This window comes from Pangasianodon hypophthalmus, chromosome 4 (assembly GCF_027358585.1).
Source record: "Pangasianodon hypophthalmus isolate fPanHyp1 chromosome 4, fPanHyp1.pri, whole genome shotgun sequence".
Classification (NCBI taxonomy): domain Eukaryota; kingdom Metazoa; phylum Chordata; class Actinopteri; order Siluriformes; family Pangasiidae; genus Pangasianodon; species Pangasianodon hypophthalmus.
In genome coordinates, this window is record NC_069713.1 from 29,243,162 (window position 1) to 29,262,796 (window position 19,635).

The 19,635-nt window shown below is 37.6% G+C and overlaps 1 protein-coding gene across 1 annotated transcript; it reads right to left on the reverse strand.

The window, feature by feature from the left end:
* Window positions 1–2,375: 2,375 nt before the first annotated feature.
* Window positions 2,376–19,138, reverse strand: shha (sonic hedgehog signaling molecule a). The gene is made up of 3 exons (XM_026936156.3): window positions 18,526–19,138; window positions 9,160–9,421; window positions 2,376–5,177 (listed from the first exon to the last, which is right to left on the reverse strand). Exons 1-3 carry the CDS (start codon window positions 18,814–18,816, stop codon window positions 4,522–4,524), a joined length of 1,209 nt encoding a protein of 402 aa, XP_026791957.3. The 5' UTR covers window positions 18,817–19,138; the 3' UTR covers window positions 2,376–4,521.
* Between the last annotated feature and the right edge of the window lie 497 nt (window positions 19,139–19,635).

The following is a 19,635-nucleotide window of genomic DNA, read 5'->3' on the forward strand; positions in this document are numbered from 1 at the left end:
TGCAGTTGTGGTCAATCAGCCAAGATATTTTAGTATTATAATATTTTAGTGTTTTAGGAAAGATGAAAATCTAATTGTTTTGTTTCAAGTAAAACTTTAAATTTTACAGTAAACGAATTAAAATTTCGTTTCAGGCTTTATTGTTCATTTTCAAATACTTGATTTATAGGTTTACATTATGCTGCCTTAGATTATTCTTTTTCTTTCTCTTTTATTTATTTATTTTTTTTCTGGACGACCTCAAGCATTTCTCTCTCTCTCTCTCTCTCTCTCTCTCTCTCTCTCTCTCTCTCTCTCTCTCTCTCTCTCTCTCTGTTCCTCAGGCACAAGGCCGCTTGCAGGATTTTGCCGCTTTTATTTACCTGCGTGGTGAGGAATGCTCATGCTTTTATGCTTTTTGGATGCTTTTGTGTGTATTGGCATAAAGCGTGCAAGGTCAAAAAAAACCCACACACAATGAAGAGCTGCTCGAGAGAAGTGGCCGTGGAATTTCTGTTCATGTTGCAACACAGTTCAAAAGCTTTCAAACCTCTTTTCTAAACACACACACACACACAAACGAAGCAGCTAACGAGTTTGTGTATCAGCATTTAAAACAGACACCCGAAAAAAACAGATTTAGTCTCAAAATGAAGCTAATTTTTACTGCAATAAAAAATGTATTTATTTCGTGAAATGTTCTGTAAAATGTGGCCATTTTTAAAATTCATTTTGGTGGGAAAATCATTTGAACCATTTTTCATCTTCATACCTGATCACTTTTTCTTATTTTTATCTGTTTTTTTTCCCCTTATTTATCATCAGATTTTTCTTTATTAAATTAATTGATTGATTTTTTAATTTATAAAAACCGTTTCTTTTTCTTCTCTGAAGTTTTCTTCTTTTTTTCCCCCTAATTTTACATTTTTTCTCTCTTTCTTTTCATCGGATATTTTTTAGTTTTCTCATTTACATAATTTTCATTCTCTGATTTATTTTCCTTCTGCATTTTCTCTTTCTTTAGAAAGAAAGAAAATTACTATTAAGTACTGTTTATTATTATTTTTATTTATTTCATATCTTTCTTGCTTGCTTTTTTTCTAGATTAGATTTTCTTCTCTTTGGTTCTCTGAATGTATTTATTGTATTATTAGTCATTCTTCTGAATTGTTTCTTATTCTATAATTTATTTTTCTTTCTTTCTTTCTCTTAATTACTATTTATTAATATCTTTATTTTTTTTATATATTTATACATTTATTATATATTTTTTGTTTGTATTTATTATTTTTTTATTTATTACTTCCCTGTTTTAGTTTGCTGTCTTTTATTTATTTCCTTCTTCTTTTTTTTTTTTTTTTGTTTGTTTTCTGAAAAAAAAAGTTCTTTCCTTTTGTCTTTACTCTTTACTAATTGTTTTTTTAATCTGTTTGTGTCATGTCTGTACGTGTGTGTGTGTGTGTGTGTGGGTAAGTGTAGAGTGTGTGTTTAGCTTTAATCAGACACACACACACTCACACACTCGCAGTCCGAATCCTCCTCTTCTGTTCAAATGTAACACGGGACACACACTTTTCACACACACACACCATCCAGCTCCGAGAACACTCAGGCTCTTATACTGCACAAAACACACTTAACTCTACAGTGAGAGTGAGAGAGAGAGAGAGAGACAGAAAGATAGAAACAGACAGAGAGGTAAACACAGAGATATAAAGAGACAGACAGAGAGACAAACAGAGAGATAGAGAAAGACAGAGATAGAGACAGAGAGAGAAAGAGACAGATGAGTAGGATGTATGATGTGCAAACATACATGGACAGATAGACAACATGTTTGCATCGGGTTGCGGTTGATTTCGTCTGTGTGTCTATCCAGCTGTCTGTCTATCCATCATTCTATCTGTCTGTCTCTATCAGTCCGGCTCTGCCTATCTATTCATCATCCATCTATTCATCATCCATCTATTTATCTATTAACTGACTGCCACTGAAAGAATAATCAGAATAACCTCTCTCTACCGATATGATAATGTATCTGTCCATCCTTCCATCCCTCCATCTCTATTCATGTTCCATTCAGCCAGCCATCTGTTCATCTCACCAACTAGTCTATCCAAAGTCTATCCATCCATCCATCAGTCCCACAGTCTAGCCATGATCTACCCATCCATCCATCTATCTAATAGTCTGTCCATAGTCTACCTATCCATCCATCCATCCATCACTCTATTCATCCAGCTCTTTATTTAACATTTATCCACCCACCCATCCATCCATCCATCCATCCACTCATCCACTCATCCAATGGGCTATCAGACAGTATATCCATAATCTATCCATCCATCCATCCAACGGGCTATAACAGTCTATTCATAATCTACCTATCCATTCATCCCTCTGTCCAGCACTCTCTATTATGCCCATCCATCTATCCATCTTAGAAGAAGCCATCTATCCATCAGACTATCCATAATATATCCATCCATTGATTCACCCATCCAACAGTCTATCCATTCATCCCTTCATCTAACAGTCTGTCCATAATCTACCCATCCATTCATATCCATAATACATCCATCCATCCAACAGTCAATCCAAAATCTATCCATCCATCCATCCAGCCATCCATCCGTCCAGCCAGCCAGCCAGCCAGCAGTCTATCTACAATCCATTCATCTTTCTATCCATTAAACAGTCTGTCTGTACGTCCATCCTTCCATCCATCCATCCATCCATCCATCTATCCATCCAATCAATCCACATTCTATCTCTCCATTCAACCGGCTATCCACAATCCATCCATCTATCCATCCAACCCATTCTATCTCTCCATTCAACCAACTATCCATCTATCTATCCAATGAATTCTATCTCTCCATCCAACCGGCTATGCATAATCTTTCCATCCATCCATCCAAATGAATTTAACTTATCTGTGATCACTGGAATGTATCTGTCCATCCATCTGTTCACCTAATCCTATCAGTCCATCCATCACTCGGTGTGTATGTGTACAGGAGGTGCGGTGACCGAGCTGTATCAGTGTGTGCTGTAATACAGTTGTAGCACTTTTTAAAATACAGAATGATCGTAACTCATTTAGCTATATTGAAAAAAGAGGAAAATAAATAAACTCCAGAAACACACATCTTTTCTTTGTCACATTTTTTTATAATATAAACATATAAATAATCATCTCTATACATTTCCTGACACATTGAGCCTGTGCATATCTGCTACATTTTTATTCCTATAAAACTATTCACCTATTACAAAAAAAATGGAGGAAAAAAAAAATACATTTTAGTAAATTTACAGGAGTTACGTATTAATTAGTCTGTAACTCTGCGGTTAGGAGAGTGAAATGTTCAAAATGTGCAGTTCTGTTTTCCGAAAAAGAGCAACGACAAGAGAAAAAAAAAGTCAAACTGGACATGAGACAAAAATGATGAAAAAATAATGATGATAATAGTAAAAATAATAATAATAATAATAAAAATAATAAGAAGGATAATAGCAAGAAGAAACTCTGTGACTATTTAAATTAAAATATATTCTCATAATTTACACTATTTCAAGTGATTCGGCAACGATCGAACAGTCAAAATCTAATTTACAATTCTGTGTAGAAAAATATAATTTATGGACCCCCCCAATCCCGAAAAATATATATAACAGTCAGTCAGTCAGACGCACGTAGGCATGTGCCGATAAAATAACGTTTAAAAATAACGTCACTATTTGGGACGAGGCCGTTTTTTTTTGTCCTGTTAAAGAGGCAGCATTTTAGTCTTTTATTTTCGAGAAATTTGAATGCGAACACCGATTTTGACTGAAGTAACTTGTCCAAAAAGGGCGGGGCTTAAGTTAAATTCGAGACGTCATGTGACATCGTTCGTTTTTCTTTTTCGCTTTTTCAGCTCGTCGTACTGCTTGGACGCAAAATACTAGCTTTAATAGACGCGATTAAAGTTAGTCCGATGATAGCTAGCTGATCGTAAGCGGACATGGCGGCTAGCTTCAGTTACACAATGTTTAAGTTAAGCTCCGCCCCCCTTGTTGATGCCTGTAAGAAGAAAAAGTTAAGAAATCGCAATCGGCACATGCCTTAGTAGCACAGAACATTTTTCGTTCATTTTTCTTTCTTTCTTGAAGTATACAAAAATAGATTCTGCACACACACATGCTGAAACACAATCCTGTATATATGTATGTGTGTGATAGAGACAGAGAGATAGATAGAGAGAGATAGAGAGTGAGAGATAGAGAGATAGAGAGAGAGAGAGAGAGATCAGCAGCCCAAGTTCACGTGTGAATAAATTATTCAGGACACTTTTAAGGCTCCATTTCTTTCTTTTTTTCCTTTTTTCTTTTTTTTTTTTGAGATGGTGTCTGTAAAATAATAAATATCCCTCCTCTTTTTCCTCTTCCAGAAAGGGGGGCCCGTTTGTCTCTTTTTATTTATATTCTAATATTGTCTTGTATCCTACATTAGTCTTTGATATATTTATATATGTATATATATGGACATTTTGTCTTTCAGCTCTTGTCCTCCATGCTGAGCGGATGAAAAGCAGCTTCGCCTAAAATCCGTGTCCCGATTCGATACAGGAAGTCAGAGTACCAGTGCACGCCGTCATTCTGGACTGATCCGGCGAACAAAAACGGCGCCACCTTGTGGACGAAGCGGACGGGCGTGAACGCTAAGTGCGCCAGCTTCTGGTTCTGTATGGCGGCGTAACAGGAAGCGAGGACGTCGTCCACCACGATGGTGCCGTGACCAGTCAGCGGCGCAAAGGATCCCTCACGTTCTTCTTCGTAAATCCGGTCCACCGTGACCGCACGAAGATGGCGTCCTCCCTCGTCCAGTATCATCACTTCCTGTCCCGGTGTGACGTCGCTGGCGAACGTCTCAGTCAGCGTGGAGTTCTGGACGATGAAGAGCAGGTGCGCGGCGGTGAGGACGATCCTCGTCGGCGGGTTCCGGGTCTCGATGATGCGGAACGCTCGTCTCCTGGCGCCGTTGCGGTCGGCGAACATGATAAACTCGCTGTAGACGAGGTTCCCGAACTCGTCCGCTGCCAGGACCTCGTCTCCCACGTTCAGGTCCTTCACCTCCTTCATCGCTCCATCCTTCAGGCGGACGCGAGCCGAGCCGGGAAAACAGCCACCCGACTTCGCTGCCACAGAGTTCTCTGTAGAGAGATAAAAACATGTTTACTCAAACGTTTACTCAAAAGTCTACATCTATAATGACGTTTATTCATGTGCTGGAGTTACTTATTTCATCTTTAATGGAGATTAACAAAAATACGCAAATAAAGATGCTGATTCTTTATGTCTTACAGATTTCTATAATAGATACAATTAAATAAGTTAAATACTAATAACTCAACAGGTTTTCAGTAGTGTTAATTCAACAGGTTTTAATTTAAGTAATGATAATTAAAGAGATTTTAAGTAGTGTTAATTCAGCATGTTTCAAGTTAAGTAGTGTTAATTCAACAGGTTTTAAGTAGTGTTAATTCAACAGCCTTTAATATAAGTGTTAATTCAACACATTTTAAGTAGTGTTAATTAAAAAGGTTTTAAGCAGTGTTAATTCAACAGGTATTAAGTAGTGTTAATTTATCAGGTTTTAATTTAAGTAGTGATAATTCAACAGGCTTTAATATAAGTAGTGTTAATTCAACACATTTTAAGTAGTGATAATTAAAAAGGTTTTAAGTAGTGTTCATTCAGCAAATTTTAATTTAAGTAGTGAGAATTCAGTATGTTTTAAGTAGTGTTAATTTGACAGGTTTTGATTTAAGTATGATAATTCAACAGGTTTTAATTTAAGTAGTGTTAATTTATCAGGTTTTAATTTAAGTAGTGATAATTAAAAAGGTTTTAGGTAGTGTTAATTCAACAATTTTTACTTTAAGTAGTGAGAATTCAGTATGTTTTAAGTAGTGTTAATTTGACAGGTTTTGATTTAAGTAGTGTTCATTCAACATGTTTTGATTTAAGTAGTGATAATTCAACAGGTTTTAATTTAAGTAGTGTTAATTCAACAGGCTTTAATATAAGTAGTGTTAATTCAACACGTTTTAAGTAGTGATAATTAAAAAGGTTTTAAGTAGTGTTAATTTGACAGGTTTTGATTTAAGTAGTGTTAATTCAACAGGTATTAAGTAGTGATAATTCAACAGGCTTTAATTTAAGTAGTGTTAATTCAACAGGCTTTAATATAAGTAGTGATAATTAAAAAGGTTTTAAGTAGTGTTAATTCAACAAATTTTACTTTAAGTAGTGAGAATTCAGTATGTTTTAAGTAGTGTTAATTTGACAGGTTTTGATTTAAGTATGATAATTCAACAGGTTTTAATTTAAATAGTTATAATTAAAAAGTTTTTAAGTAGTGTTAATTCAACACGTTTTAATTTAAGTAATGATAATTAAAGAGATTTTAAGTAGTGTTAATTCAGCATGTTTCAAGTTAAGTAGTGTTAATTCAGCATGTTTCAAGTTAAGTAGATTTAATTCAACAGGTTTTAAGTTAAGTAGTGTTAATTGAACATTTTTAAAGTTATGCAGTGATATTCAACATGTTTTAATTTATGAGTTCTATAGTTGATGTTTATTAATCAGTTTTGAATGTATAGTGTTAATTTAACAAAGTGTTTATTCAGTTTTTCATGTTAGCGTTAATTCAGCAGGATTGAAGAGCAGCTGTAGGAACTCGCTGCTTAAATGCTGTTAATTCAACATTTTCAGCTCGATTAGACTCTTTAAAGTTAAAAACAAGTGTAAGTTAAAACAGGTTTTAATTCGACGTTTGACGATGTTAAGTACCTGCTGTTAATTGCTCTAAATCAGAATGCAGAAATGGAGTTGTTCAGTTCCTGGAGGAACAGATGAAAGTATTTTCGTGTTTGGAAACGTCTTGTGTAAGTGTGTAGTGAATGAGACAAAGGGAATACGGCGCATATTGGAACACAGCCTTTCAGCAAACAAGATCAATCATAGCAACTTGCGTGAATTCGGGGAAGAATCTTCCCAAAGAGCCTGTGTGTGTGTGTGTGTGTGTGTGTGTGTGTGTGTTCACGGGAAGAGGCTCGCACGGCTCTAATTAAAAAAAGCTCCAATAAAGGAGGCGACATTGTCATTCTAATTACAGTTTGTGTACGAAGCTCTTGGAAAATAAAGGAGGGGACACTTCTGGGCCTTTTTCCCAGCAACTTGCTCATATTTGCTCAGGTGCAGGAACGTCTGGGTGACAATTCACACACACACACACACACACACACACACACAGATTGCCTGGTAAAAAAAAAAAGAAAGAATAGGTATTTGCTCTTGCCCGATTCTCTGCTGATGGAGATTTGAATGTAAATGAGGTCTGAAATGGCAGACTAACGTCAAAGCCACCTTTTTATTTCCCATCATGCTTCTCTCGTCACATTCCTGTCTCTCGGATCACACACTGTCGGCAAACACAGCTAAAGGTTTGTGCTTCTTCTTTTTTTTTTTTTTTTTTTTTTTTTTTTTTTTAAACCCTAATCCTCTCATCAGATCCCGGGCCACGGAAATCCTCCTTTTTTTCTAAAGGCATGTGACCTGCGAGTGACACGGACTTCAATAAATATGTCAAAACGCGTGTTTGGAATCGCAATCCGCAGATTTCGTCTTTACACAGATTGAAACGCGGCTGACGTGCTGATAGAGGAGATGGGATTTATCCGGACGTTTTTCCCAAATGAACAGGAGAAAAAAAGTTTGAACAGATTTGAATATATTAATCTTATTATATGATATAATGCTATTACAAGTATTATTAGAATGACAATTTGTCTATGCATGAATTCATTCATTTTAAATTATATTGCATCCCATACGCAGGAAACGATGCAGTGTGCAAAAGATTACATAAAATACTACACAAAAAAGACTTCAAATAAAACAAGAACGGGAATGAATACGAGATTTTTAATTATTACAGATCATTGAAGTAGCATTTTTCAAAATAATTTTATTAAAAACATCCTAAATCTGAAAAAAAAAACATTTAAATAAATATTTTTCTAAATTAATTTTAAAAAAATATCTGCTATACTGTTAATTAAAAAATAATTTGCTATACAGTAAAAATTATTGTTAAAAATGTTAAGAATTCTAATAAAATAAATATAATAGATAATAAATAAAATAAATGATTAGCAGTGCTAGGATTATTATTTTTTCCTTTCCATAAAGAGTTTCTCCCTCACAGAGACTGAGTGGGGCGATATAAGCTCACTAATCACCATTGCACCACACACACACACACACACACACACACACACACACACCATCCCGACTCGCTCCTGGGAATCTAATCATAGGGATTATAATGATAGGATGGATATGTAATAATAGGGTTAATAAGGATTTGGGTGAAGATGAGGATAAAGTTAAAGGGATTAAAGATGAGGAAACATTTGATTTCTTTAATGTTTGAAGCTTCTGAGGAAACAAAAATTATTAAATGTTTGGAAATGAAAGGAAAAGCAGATTTTTTAAAGTTGTTAAAAAAAAAGGGGGGAATAAATAAAGAAACAAATCTGAATGTGAAAGAAATAAACATATGAATATGAAGGGAATAAAAATGTTTAAGAATGAAAGAAGGTGTTTGAAAATTAAAGAATGTAAAATGTAAAAAAAAAATGTAAAAATGATTTGTTTAGGGAAAATTTTTCAAATGCTTGAAAATGAAAGAAAAAAATGTTTAATGGTTTGAAATCGAATTTGAAAAATGCCTTACACTCATTTCTGCTAGCGCTTTTTGCATTAAACTTATCATTCTTTCATTGTAGGATTTATTTTTGTCATCCTTGATCATTTCTTTCTACTCTTTCCTTCATTCATTTAATTTTTTTTGCCTGTTTTGTGTGTTGATGAGGAAATTTTCTGTAAACTATTACGAGATTTTTCAGAGTATGAGTCTGATTCCTCTTCTTCTGTTCGAATGTAACACAGGACACACACTTTTCACACACACTCGCCATCCAGCTCTGAGAACACAGAGGCTCTTATTATAAAATGAACCACACACACACACACGTTTATCTCCAGACTCTTCAGCATCCTTCTATCTATTCATCCAGCTTTTATGGGCAGATCTTGTCCTGGTTTTATCGCCTGTGTGTTTCTTACCTGCTTTAACGGAGCAGTGGATGTGCGCTTTGGACTCGTAGTACACCCAGTCGAAGCCGGCCTCCACGGCTAAGCGAGACAGCGTGCCGTATTTGCTTTTGTCTCGGTCGGACGTGGTGATGTCCACGGCTCGGCCCTCGTAGTGAAGCGACTCCTCAAAATGGTGGCCGTCTTCGTCCCATCCTTCGGTCACGCGCAGCTTAACCCCCGGCCACTGGTTCATCACCGAGATCGCCAGCGAGTTCAGCTTGTCTTTGCATCTCTGAGAGAGAAAAGACGGAACGAATCAGTCAACAAGACACGTTTACGCGTCTGATAGCAAACCTGGAACCATGACTCAGGTCGCGTTACGTTAGCTAGATAGGTTTAGCTACAGGAACAATCCTGTCTTGATCATGGGCTGGTTTTTTTGGCTTCACTGAGATTTGATCGAAATCATTTATGTAGGTTTTGTTCATTGTTCTTGGATATTTAAAAAATAAAACGTGTGTTGCTGTTATAGTTACAATTAATATCTGCGAAACAAGTTAGTTCCTGTTCTCGCTTACATTATAGCAGCGATAAACACTCGTTCCCTCACCAGTCTCTCTTTTTTCTTTCTTTTCTTCGGAGTTAAAACGCAGCTTATCATGTTACCAACAGTGTAAACTTCTCCCACTTTCCTGAAGACTTTCTGACTTACAAAGCACTGACACTGGAGACTCCTTCCATAAATATTAAACAAGCATCGCCTTTTCCTAGCTATGCTAGAATTGTATCCATTTTACACGGAAACTTGGCAGCTAGCTATATTTTGGCGCTGACCTGCCCCCTAGTGGACAGAGCTTTTTATTCTTTTTATTCTTTGTAACATAACAGGTTACATAGACGAGTGTGTTAATGATGGCGCACTGACAACAGCCATGTTCACGCTAATATGGAGCGTGTCAATTGTAACGCCTCTTTAATGATCTTAGCCACGTTAGAATCCCAGAATTCCAGTGTTATGATAATGATAACATTCGAAAAATAGACTTGATTCGTGAATCTACTTAAAATGGAGGTGCAAATTTAGTTTATATGCAGACATGAAACTATAGTGTTTTTTAAGGCTGTGGATATTTTCCTGTCTTGAGGAACATTCCCTCACAAAAAAAGGAGCATCTCTCTCTCTCTCTCTCTCTCTCTCTCTTTCTCTCTCTCTGAGGAAGAAGCCATTAAATATAGATAACTCATCCGTGTTCGCTTCACTGCTCTAAAACATATAGATCCAGCCGAGGAGCTGGAAACTGCGACACACATCTCTAACGCTGCGTTGCTTTATTTCACAAACCTTTCAGATGTGTTTTTATTGTTTTTTTTCCCCTAAATGATTAGCATAATCAAGATTAGCTCTTTTTTCCATTTAACACTTCGCCTAATCATAAAAACACTCAGCAGAGGATTAATAGCAAGTGATCATGTTTAAAAAAGGAATCATCTCAATGTGACACACTTAGCAACACAAGCACGGCGATGGAGGTTAGATTTTTTTCACCTTGTCATTAAAATGACGCAGTAACCACACAGTGGTGCAAAAGATGAGACCGAGCTGGTCTGAGAACTTGTAGCACTCGAGTGAAAAAGGAAAAAAGCAGGGAGCCGAGAGCTCGTTATTAATTCATCGGGTCGTGTGCCGCAAATCAAGCCAGCGGGCGTGAAGCGCAGCGGGACATGCGGACGCTCCGGACGCCGACTCTTAATCTGCTAACAAAGACTCGCCTCAGAAGAAACGCTTAGCGACAGGGAGCCAAAATACAGAACATTTTACTGACCACACACACCTGCTTCAACATGTGTGTGTGTGTGTGTGTGTGTGTGTGTGTGTGAGAGTGTGAGTGTATGAGTGTGAAATCATCAAACTCTGGTGCATTCTGATACATACAAGATCAAAATGGAACTTTTGGTGTGTGTTAGAAAGTGTGTACTAGTATCTCAGCCAACTAACCAATCAAAATCCACCATTCTATCACCATCTCCACCAACCAACCAATCAAAATCAACCATATTACCACCATCTCCACCAACCAGTCACACTCCACCATTCTTTCTCCATCTAAACAAACCAGCCAATCACAATTCAATGTTTCATCACCAGCTCCACAAACCAATCAAAATCCACCGTTCTATCACTATCACCACCAGCAAACCAATCAAAATCCACTGTTCTATCACTATCACCACCAACTAACCAATCAAAATCCACTGTTCTATCACTATCACCACCAACTAACCAATCAAAATCCACTGTTCTATCACCATTTCCACCAACTAACCAATCAAAATCCACTGTTCTATCACTATCACCACCAACTAACCAATCAAAATCCACTGTTCTATCACCATTTCCACCAACTAACCAATCAAAATCCACTGTTCTATCACCATTTCCACCAACTAACCAATCAAAATCCACTGTTCTATCACTATCACCACCAACTAACCAATCAAAATCCACTGTTCTATCACCATCTCCACCAACTAACCAATCAAAATCCACCATTCTATCACCATCTGCACCAGCCAACCAAGCAAAATCAAACATATTACAACCTTCTCCACCAACCAATCACACTCCACCATTCTTTCTCCATCTAAACAAACCAGCCAGTCACAATTCACTGTTTCATCACCATCTCCACGAACCAATCAAAATCCACCGTTCCATCATCAACACCAACTAACCAATCAAAATCCACTGTTCTATCACCATCTCCACCAACTAACCAATCACAATCCACCATTTTATCACCATTTAAGGAATCAATTACTAACAATAATTACTCATAATTTATTAGTTAATTAGTTCATTATTATTAAGCATTTACTTGATATTTGATTTGAAAATTAAAAATGCTAACAACTCGGTAATGGAAACCTTTGCTAGCAACACTACTGCCACACAAGGTAGGCAGGCTAAACCCTTTCAGTTTGCTAATGTCATAAACTATTGAAAACACTGTTTCATTGTGCTCAAAGCTAGCTATGCCAGCAAGCTAGGCTCATGCTAACATTAGCTAAGAACTGTTTGATATTTTGACACGAAATATTTTATAATTGGTATCTCAAACAAAATAAACACGTATTAGCTACGCAGCAAATAGAAAACTAGCTCTCGTTAGCTAGCTCTCTAATGCATTGATTTGATAAATTAGCCTAAAACTATTCTGTTGATCTAAAATGCTAATATTTATATTTATTCCAAACACCCAGAAACTCTTCGCTAGTGCCTGTAGCCAAAACGCAGGCAAGACTGATAGCATGCTAGTGCTAACCCAGATGTTTGATCCTCCTGCAGGGTGTGTTACTGAGCTGGTGTGTGAGCAGGGATCTGGAGCGATGCGAGACAGCGGCGAGCTTGTAAAGCGTACATCGTGTGGCCGGGGGCGTGTTCAGCGCGCTTCAGGTGAGTGGGAGCGCCTGGAGGCGTCACACACCGTAATAACTGTAAGTGGAGTTTGATACACATCTGAGAAAAGACCAAACCACACCAGACGCTAGTTTCATCCCCCTGTTTTAAAGGAGGAGGGAAAAAACCAGCCACAGCCAAAAAAAAAAAAGAGAGCTAGAGAGAGAGACTTTAAAATGCACCTGCAGTGAGTCGATTACAGAGCGGGCGATACTTACAGCTCTCGGTCTTTCACATCGACGCTTTAATGACGTCTGTGTTTATTTTTAGCACCTTTTTATTCTTTGAGAGTCTAATCTGTACACAAAAGTCATAAAAGGATGTGTGAAATGATGACTTGCTAATAAAAAATAGCTTGTCATGATAACGACAAACCGCAAAAAGCCTAAAATGTGTCCTGAAGATGTCGGAAAACTTATAGCTTTACCTCTGACGCTGGAGACGCCTTCCATAAACGTTAAATAAAACATCACCAAATCAACGTATCATCATATTTCTGTGTTAAATAATATAATATAATATAATATCATATAATATAATATAATATAATAACATCTCATTACACGCCATACATGGCTCTGTGAATGAGTTGTTGCTATGGAAACGATAACGTAGTAGAACGCGCGCATTATTATAAACCTGTGATTTGTAGCTGCACTATTGTCAGGGCTGCTGTTAGAGAAAATTAATCAACACCTTCTGACCAATCAGATGACAGAATTCAACACTGCTGTGGTGTAATTGGTAATATATGCGACAAATCTATTTTATGCATCCTAAACTTGTTAATTTTATGGAAAATCGTATAAAAAACTTGCTAAACGTAACTGTGTGCACTCCATAAAAGTCCAGATGAGTTTCTGGAGCATATCTGTTTCACGAATATTCAATTTTTTTTTTTCGCATTTGCATTAAATTCTTACGTTATGACTTATTTGGTTGAATTGTATCAGGATGTCCTTATATGGGCGTAAAACTGACGTCATTTTGTATCAAAGTGCCTACTGGTCCACTACATTTTCCATCACATGACCTCATCTGCTAGCTGGAGGACCTTTACTCGCACGACTCATTCAAACGCATAAATTGAAGCAAAGTCCACTGATTGGTTGTTGTGCAACCAATCAGAGTCAAGCTTTAATCTAGTGCTGGATGGAAAATGTCTGAGGATAGGCATCTTAATTTTATGGTTTATGCAAAGTAAATCAGACATATTAAATTAATTAGCCTATTAAATTTAATTGATAAATGATTATTTTTGTTTTATTACAATCATTACAAATGTAATATTTATATTTAATTCCCAATCACTGAATTTAACCCTAAATCTGTAATATTTTTAATTATTGTTGCTGTACGGATTTAATTAAATTAGCTGCGGAATTGTTCGTTAAGCAATAAAAGAGTTTCGCACCATGGTTAACATTTGTGTTACGTGTCAGTGATGAAGCTTTATGGCTCGTGTGTGTGTGTGTGTGTGTGTGTGCTAGAATTAAACATCCCCATAACTCCAAAATACTCCCTTTTGGTTGGTTAAGCGTTAATTAGCTACTGTGATCATTATGGCAATGGAGGGTCCTCATAAAGACCGAAAAACAAGAAAGAGAGAAAGAGAGAGAGAGGGAGAGAGAGTGTCCTTGCAAGGCTGATTTATCAAAGCACGACCTTCGTCCAAGTTTGTTTAGGAATAATTCCTGAAAAAAAAAATCATTCTGGATAATGCGGCCTGTGGAGAATTTCCAGAAAATTCCACGCAGCTCCACTCGGAGAAATTCAGCAGCTGTCTGAAATGTGGACGCTTCGTTCTGGCGCTATATTTAGCAGCTCCAACTGATTCATTAATTAAAACGAGACGTGCATGCATATGTATATGCGTACGTATACGTATATGTATATGCATATTCATATGTATGTGTATATGTGTATAATGTATATGCGTGGCGTGATTATCTCCGTCTCTCTCTCCTCGCATTTTTATAGATACGAGCACATGGGGCGTGCTTAATATTTTAAAACACCTGCCAGAACGAAGGAGTGAGACGGAGTGTGCACTTGGTGCCTCACGTCTCACTTTTTTTCAGTCTAAAACAATGGAACAGCATGGGAATTAACACCTACAGTGATGGACGTTGTAATAATTAATAGTGTTTAATAGCGTTTTAATGATTTATTAACACCTGCAGTGTGTAACGAAGGCTTGTAATTGTGAGATTTTGTCTTAATCTCACAATTCTACACTTCCTAAACTAAAACGACGGAAAGACATCCACGTCCTTACCTAACACTAAACACCACAGGTGTTAATCAAACTCAACACTGGAGGTGTTAATACAAAGTCCCTGTTTTGTATATGTTTGATTGTAATTAACCTATGGTGTTTAACTAGAGTGTTTCATTTACCCTGCAGTGTTGAATCGACACGTGCAGTGTCTAATTACCCAAAACGACAAATTAACACCTAGAATTGCTGAACGAACATTTCTGAATTAATAGACTGCTATTTCAACCTGGTATAATTCAACACTGTGTTAATTCAACACTATGAATTTTGAATTAATTCAGTCCCTGCTTTTAATCAAGCCAAAAATATTGAGCTAGAGAAAAGAAATTAACACGTACAGTGTTCAGTTGACTTGAATAGTGTTCGGTTATGCTTTTAGGTTATCACTTGCACTGTGAAATTGGCAGATTATGTGTTAAATTAGCTCTAAAAGTGTTAAGTTGCATCCAAATGGGCGTTTAATTCAACACTGCAGCTGCTAATTCAACCCATTATTTCTTTAACACTGTGTTAATTCAGCACTATACATGTTTTCTGATGATTCAGATTAACACTGCAGTGTTGAATTAGCACTAAATGAACACGTACACTGGGAATTAACACACTCCGCTTTAAATAAAGTTGAAATACAGTTTCGAATTAAGACCTCAAGTCTTAAACAAACACTATGGAATATGTGATAACAGTGATCAGTCATGTCCCAGTGGACTTTAGGTGTTAATTCAACACTGTAATGTTAATTCAACAGTGTCAGTGTTTAACACTTTAATTTAACACCTAACCTAAGAGAATCAAACACCAATTAAACACTCTGAATCTTCGTCAGCTCAATTCTTAGACTGATAAAAAAAAAAAAAAAGACTGGGAATTAACACACCTCAGGGTTTATGTGAATTGTGCAGTGTTTAATCAAAACACTTACATTAAATCATACAGTGTTGAGTCAAAGTAGTGTTAAATGAACCATGCAGTATTGGATTAACATCTGCACAACCAAATACTGATAAGTGATAACTCACTAACGCTGTGCATGTTAATTCAACACCCTGTCGAATGTTTAAAGACTATTAGAGCTCAGTCAAATCTGTAGGTGTTCATTTAACATTGTAGGTGTTGATTCCCATGATGCAGTGTGTTCATCATCTCCTTTCATTTAAACTGATTAAAATCAGTGCGTGTGAATAAACACCTTCATCAGACTTAAATCAGAGCTGGTTGAACTAACACTTGTAGTCCACCTGAACGCAACTGAACACCATCGGAACAAATTCAACACTGTTCTCAATTTGATCTTTTTCAACATATCCTTAAAGTTACTTGAACAGTTTAGGTGAAGATTAAACGATTAAACTGGTTACTGGATTATAATCTTCAGGGTTTGCAACACTTAACATCCGTGGTGTTAATTAAACACCTGTGTGATTTAATGCAACACTGAATTCACAGATTAATACCCAGTTCATGTTTTGTATCATTCTTATTAAAACTGGAGCATGGAAATGAACACCTACTGTGTATTACATCGACTTAACCTTACAGTGTTGAATTAACACATGCAGTGTTTAATTATCCAAGATGGCAAATTAACACCTAGATTTGTTGAACAAACATTGCTAAATCAATTAAAGGTTTTATCAAGTGTTCAGTTGTTGTGGACTGAACTACAGCTATGATTAACACTGTGTTAATTCAACACTGTATGAGTGTCAACACCCTAAGCATGAGAATTAACACATGCAGTGAAAAGATTTAACACCTTAGGTCTTAAGCGCACACTGTTGTACACGGGATAACTGTGATAAGTCATGTCCTAGTGGACTTTAAGTGTTAATTCAATACTGCAAAGTTAATTCAACAGTGTAAGTGTTAATTTAACACTCAAACTCCGCAACACAGCCAGTCCAGCAGTGTTAATCACTCTGCATCCACATCAGCTCTATTCTTTTAGACTGATAATAATCTGAGACTACGAATTAACACACCTCAGGGTTCACTTAACTCATGCAGTGTTGCATTAACATCTACAGTCTATCTGCAGAACTAAACACTGTTAAGAGATAAATCAACACTGTGCATGTTAATTCAACAACCTATCAAATTATTAATGACTATTACAACAAATTTGTAACTGTATTTGTTCAGTTAAAACTGTGAGTGTTAATTCCCACACTGCAGTGTTAGTTAGTTAGGTTAACATTCACTCTGAGGGAGTTAAACACTAATGCTGTGGTGTTAATCACTCTGCATCCACATCAGCTCTGTGCATTTAGACTGATAAAAAAAAACAAATCAGAGACTGTGACTTAACACACCTCAACACGGTGCTGAATTAACAAATGCAGTGCTCGATTAACACCTACAATGCAACCGAACTGAGGAGATAACTCAACACTGTGTGAGTTCATGTAACAACCTATCAAAAGATTAAAGACTATTACATCTCATTTGAAACTCTAGGTGTTAATTCCTATGCTGCAGTGTTAATTTAGCACTCAATCAAAGAGAATTAACACTCTGGATCCACATCAGCTCCATGCATTTAGAGGCTGTGACTTAACACACGTCAGGGTTCTCTGAACTCGTGCAGTGTTGAATTAAATACCACCAGGCAGAATTAACACGTGCAGTGCTCGATTAACATCTACAACGCAACCCGAACCAAAGGGGTAACTCAACACTGTGTGTGTTCACTTAACTTATACAATCATTAAAGACTTTTAGAGCTGATTCAAAACTGTGGGTGTTCATTCCTATGCTGCAGTGTTCATTAACACTCAGTCTAAGAGAACTAAACACTCAGGATCTTCATCAGCTGTGTTCTTTTAAAGACTCGGGGTTCACTGAACCTGTGCGGTGTTGAATGAAATAATACCATGCTGAACTAACACACTGATGATGCAGCTGAACACTGTTAACTGTTAACTGAACACTAAGGCTGATTTAAGGTAAAGTGTTAATCACCGACCTTTTTTTGATTAAAATCAGTGTACGTGAATAAACACCTTGATCAGAGTTAAATCACACTTGACTGAACAAACACCTGTAGCCCAGCAGAATGGAACTGAACACTATCTGAACAAATCCAAAGCAATTTTATTATATTTCCATTCTGTTTCATTCAACACTCTAGCAGAAGAGATGAGATGATTAAACACTATTAGAGCTTATGCCATGGATTCAACTGGTTACTAGATTAAAAAACACTTAACACCCAAGGTGTTGACTCAACACCTGTATGATTTAACACAGCAGTAAAGGTCTGGAAGTAGGGTGCTGATTCAACCTGTGCGTCACAGAGACTTAACCTTATGGCGTTTGAATGTCCATGTGCAGTGTTTAATTATGCAGAAGGTCAGATTAACACCTACAAGCGCTGAACGAAGGTGAGCACTTTGGACCAGACCGGATGCTGCGCGCGTGTTAATTCCGCGTGCAAGTGTTGAGCCTGAGCATGGGAATTAACACACGCTGTGTTTGAATGACTTTTAAATAATTAGCAGATGGAGTGTTTAAACGAAAAATGACCTCCAGGAGTGTTCAGTTGTGCACGTGCGAATTTAGTACTGTGCTGAGTGCTGAATTATCAGTGCTCCTGTATAGTGTGTGTGTGTGTGTGTGAGAGAGAGAGAGGAGAGAGAGAGAGATAGCGCGCGTGTACCTGGGTCATGAGCCGGTCGGCCCCGGTGTTCTCCTCGTCCTTGAAGATGATGTCCGGGTTGTAGTTGGGCGTGAGCTCCTTGAAGCGCTCCGAGTTGCGCGTGATCTTGCCCTCGTAGCGCCCGCTCGCGCCCAGCGTCTTCTCCGCCACGTTGGGGATGAACTGCTTGTACGCGAGCGGAGTCAGCTTCTTCGGGTGCTTCCGCCGGCCGTAACCGCGGCCCGGACCGCACGCGCGCACCGGCAGCAGCACCAGCAGCGCGAGGCACAGACCCACCGACAGCGCGCGCATTTCTTTCTTTTTCTTTTTTTTTTCTTTTTTTTTTTTTTTTTAATTTAAATTCCTTGCTTTTCTCCCGAAGTGGAAATTAAAATCAGAATCAGCAGCACCTGGATGAGCTTTTTTTTTTTTTTCTCTTTCTTTTTTTTTCTGCAACCGGCTTCGGGACCGGTAGCGTGCGCACGCGTGTATGCGTCTCTGTCTGTGTGCGTGTGTGTGTGTGTGCGTACGTGCGTGTGTGTGAGAGAGAGAGAGAGAGAGAGAGAAGCACCGGGACTGTCTCGCGCGTCCTTGCCCTCTCCTCTCCGGTACAGGTGCAGAGTCTCCGCTGTAATGCTGCTCCTCTGCGCGCCTCTAAAGCGTTATAAGCGCCGAGGGGAGGGACCTGCGCCGACACACACACACACACACACACACAGATGTGAAAAGATGCTGTTTGTGTGGAATAAACATGGTGTGTGTGTGTGTCTTTTCCACCCACCCACCCCTAAACCTGAAGGGTGGGGTTGCACTGGGACACACACACACACACACACACACACCAATTAGACATTTTCCCTCCAACGTGCAATGCATCTAAGGATCATAGAGGAAATAATATAGCTACAAATTAAATGCACACACACACACACACACACACACCAGTTACACCTTTCCAGTGCATTAAATATAAAATAAAACCAGTGGTCACGCGCTAGACATCCAGGTTACACAGTGCATGCACGTGCATGTGCATTTATTTAAAGGAAATGGCTTTTTTTTTTTTTTTTTTTTTTTTGGAAACCGGTTGTATAAATGTTGCCTGCAGCAACATGTTCAAATCTGTAAAAT

Excerpts from the sequence above, each read along its gene's own strand:
- shha (XM_026936156.3), bottom strand. The coding sequence starts at position 18,816 with ATGCGCGCGCTGTCGGTGGGTCTGTGCCTCGCGCTGCTGGTGCTGCTG. Across the intron at positions 9,422-18,525 it reads CCGACCGGCTCATGACCCAG|AGATGCAAAGACAAGCTGAA; the intron begins GTACACGCGCGC and ends TTTCTCTCTCAG. Across the intron at positions 5,178-9,159 it reads CCACTGCTCCGTTAAAGCAG|AGAACTCTGTGGCAGCGAAG; the intron begins GTAAGAAACACA and ends ATCTCTCTACAG.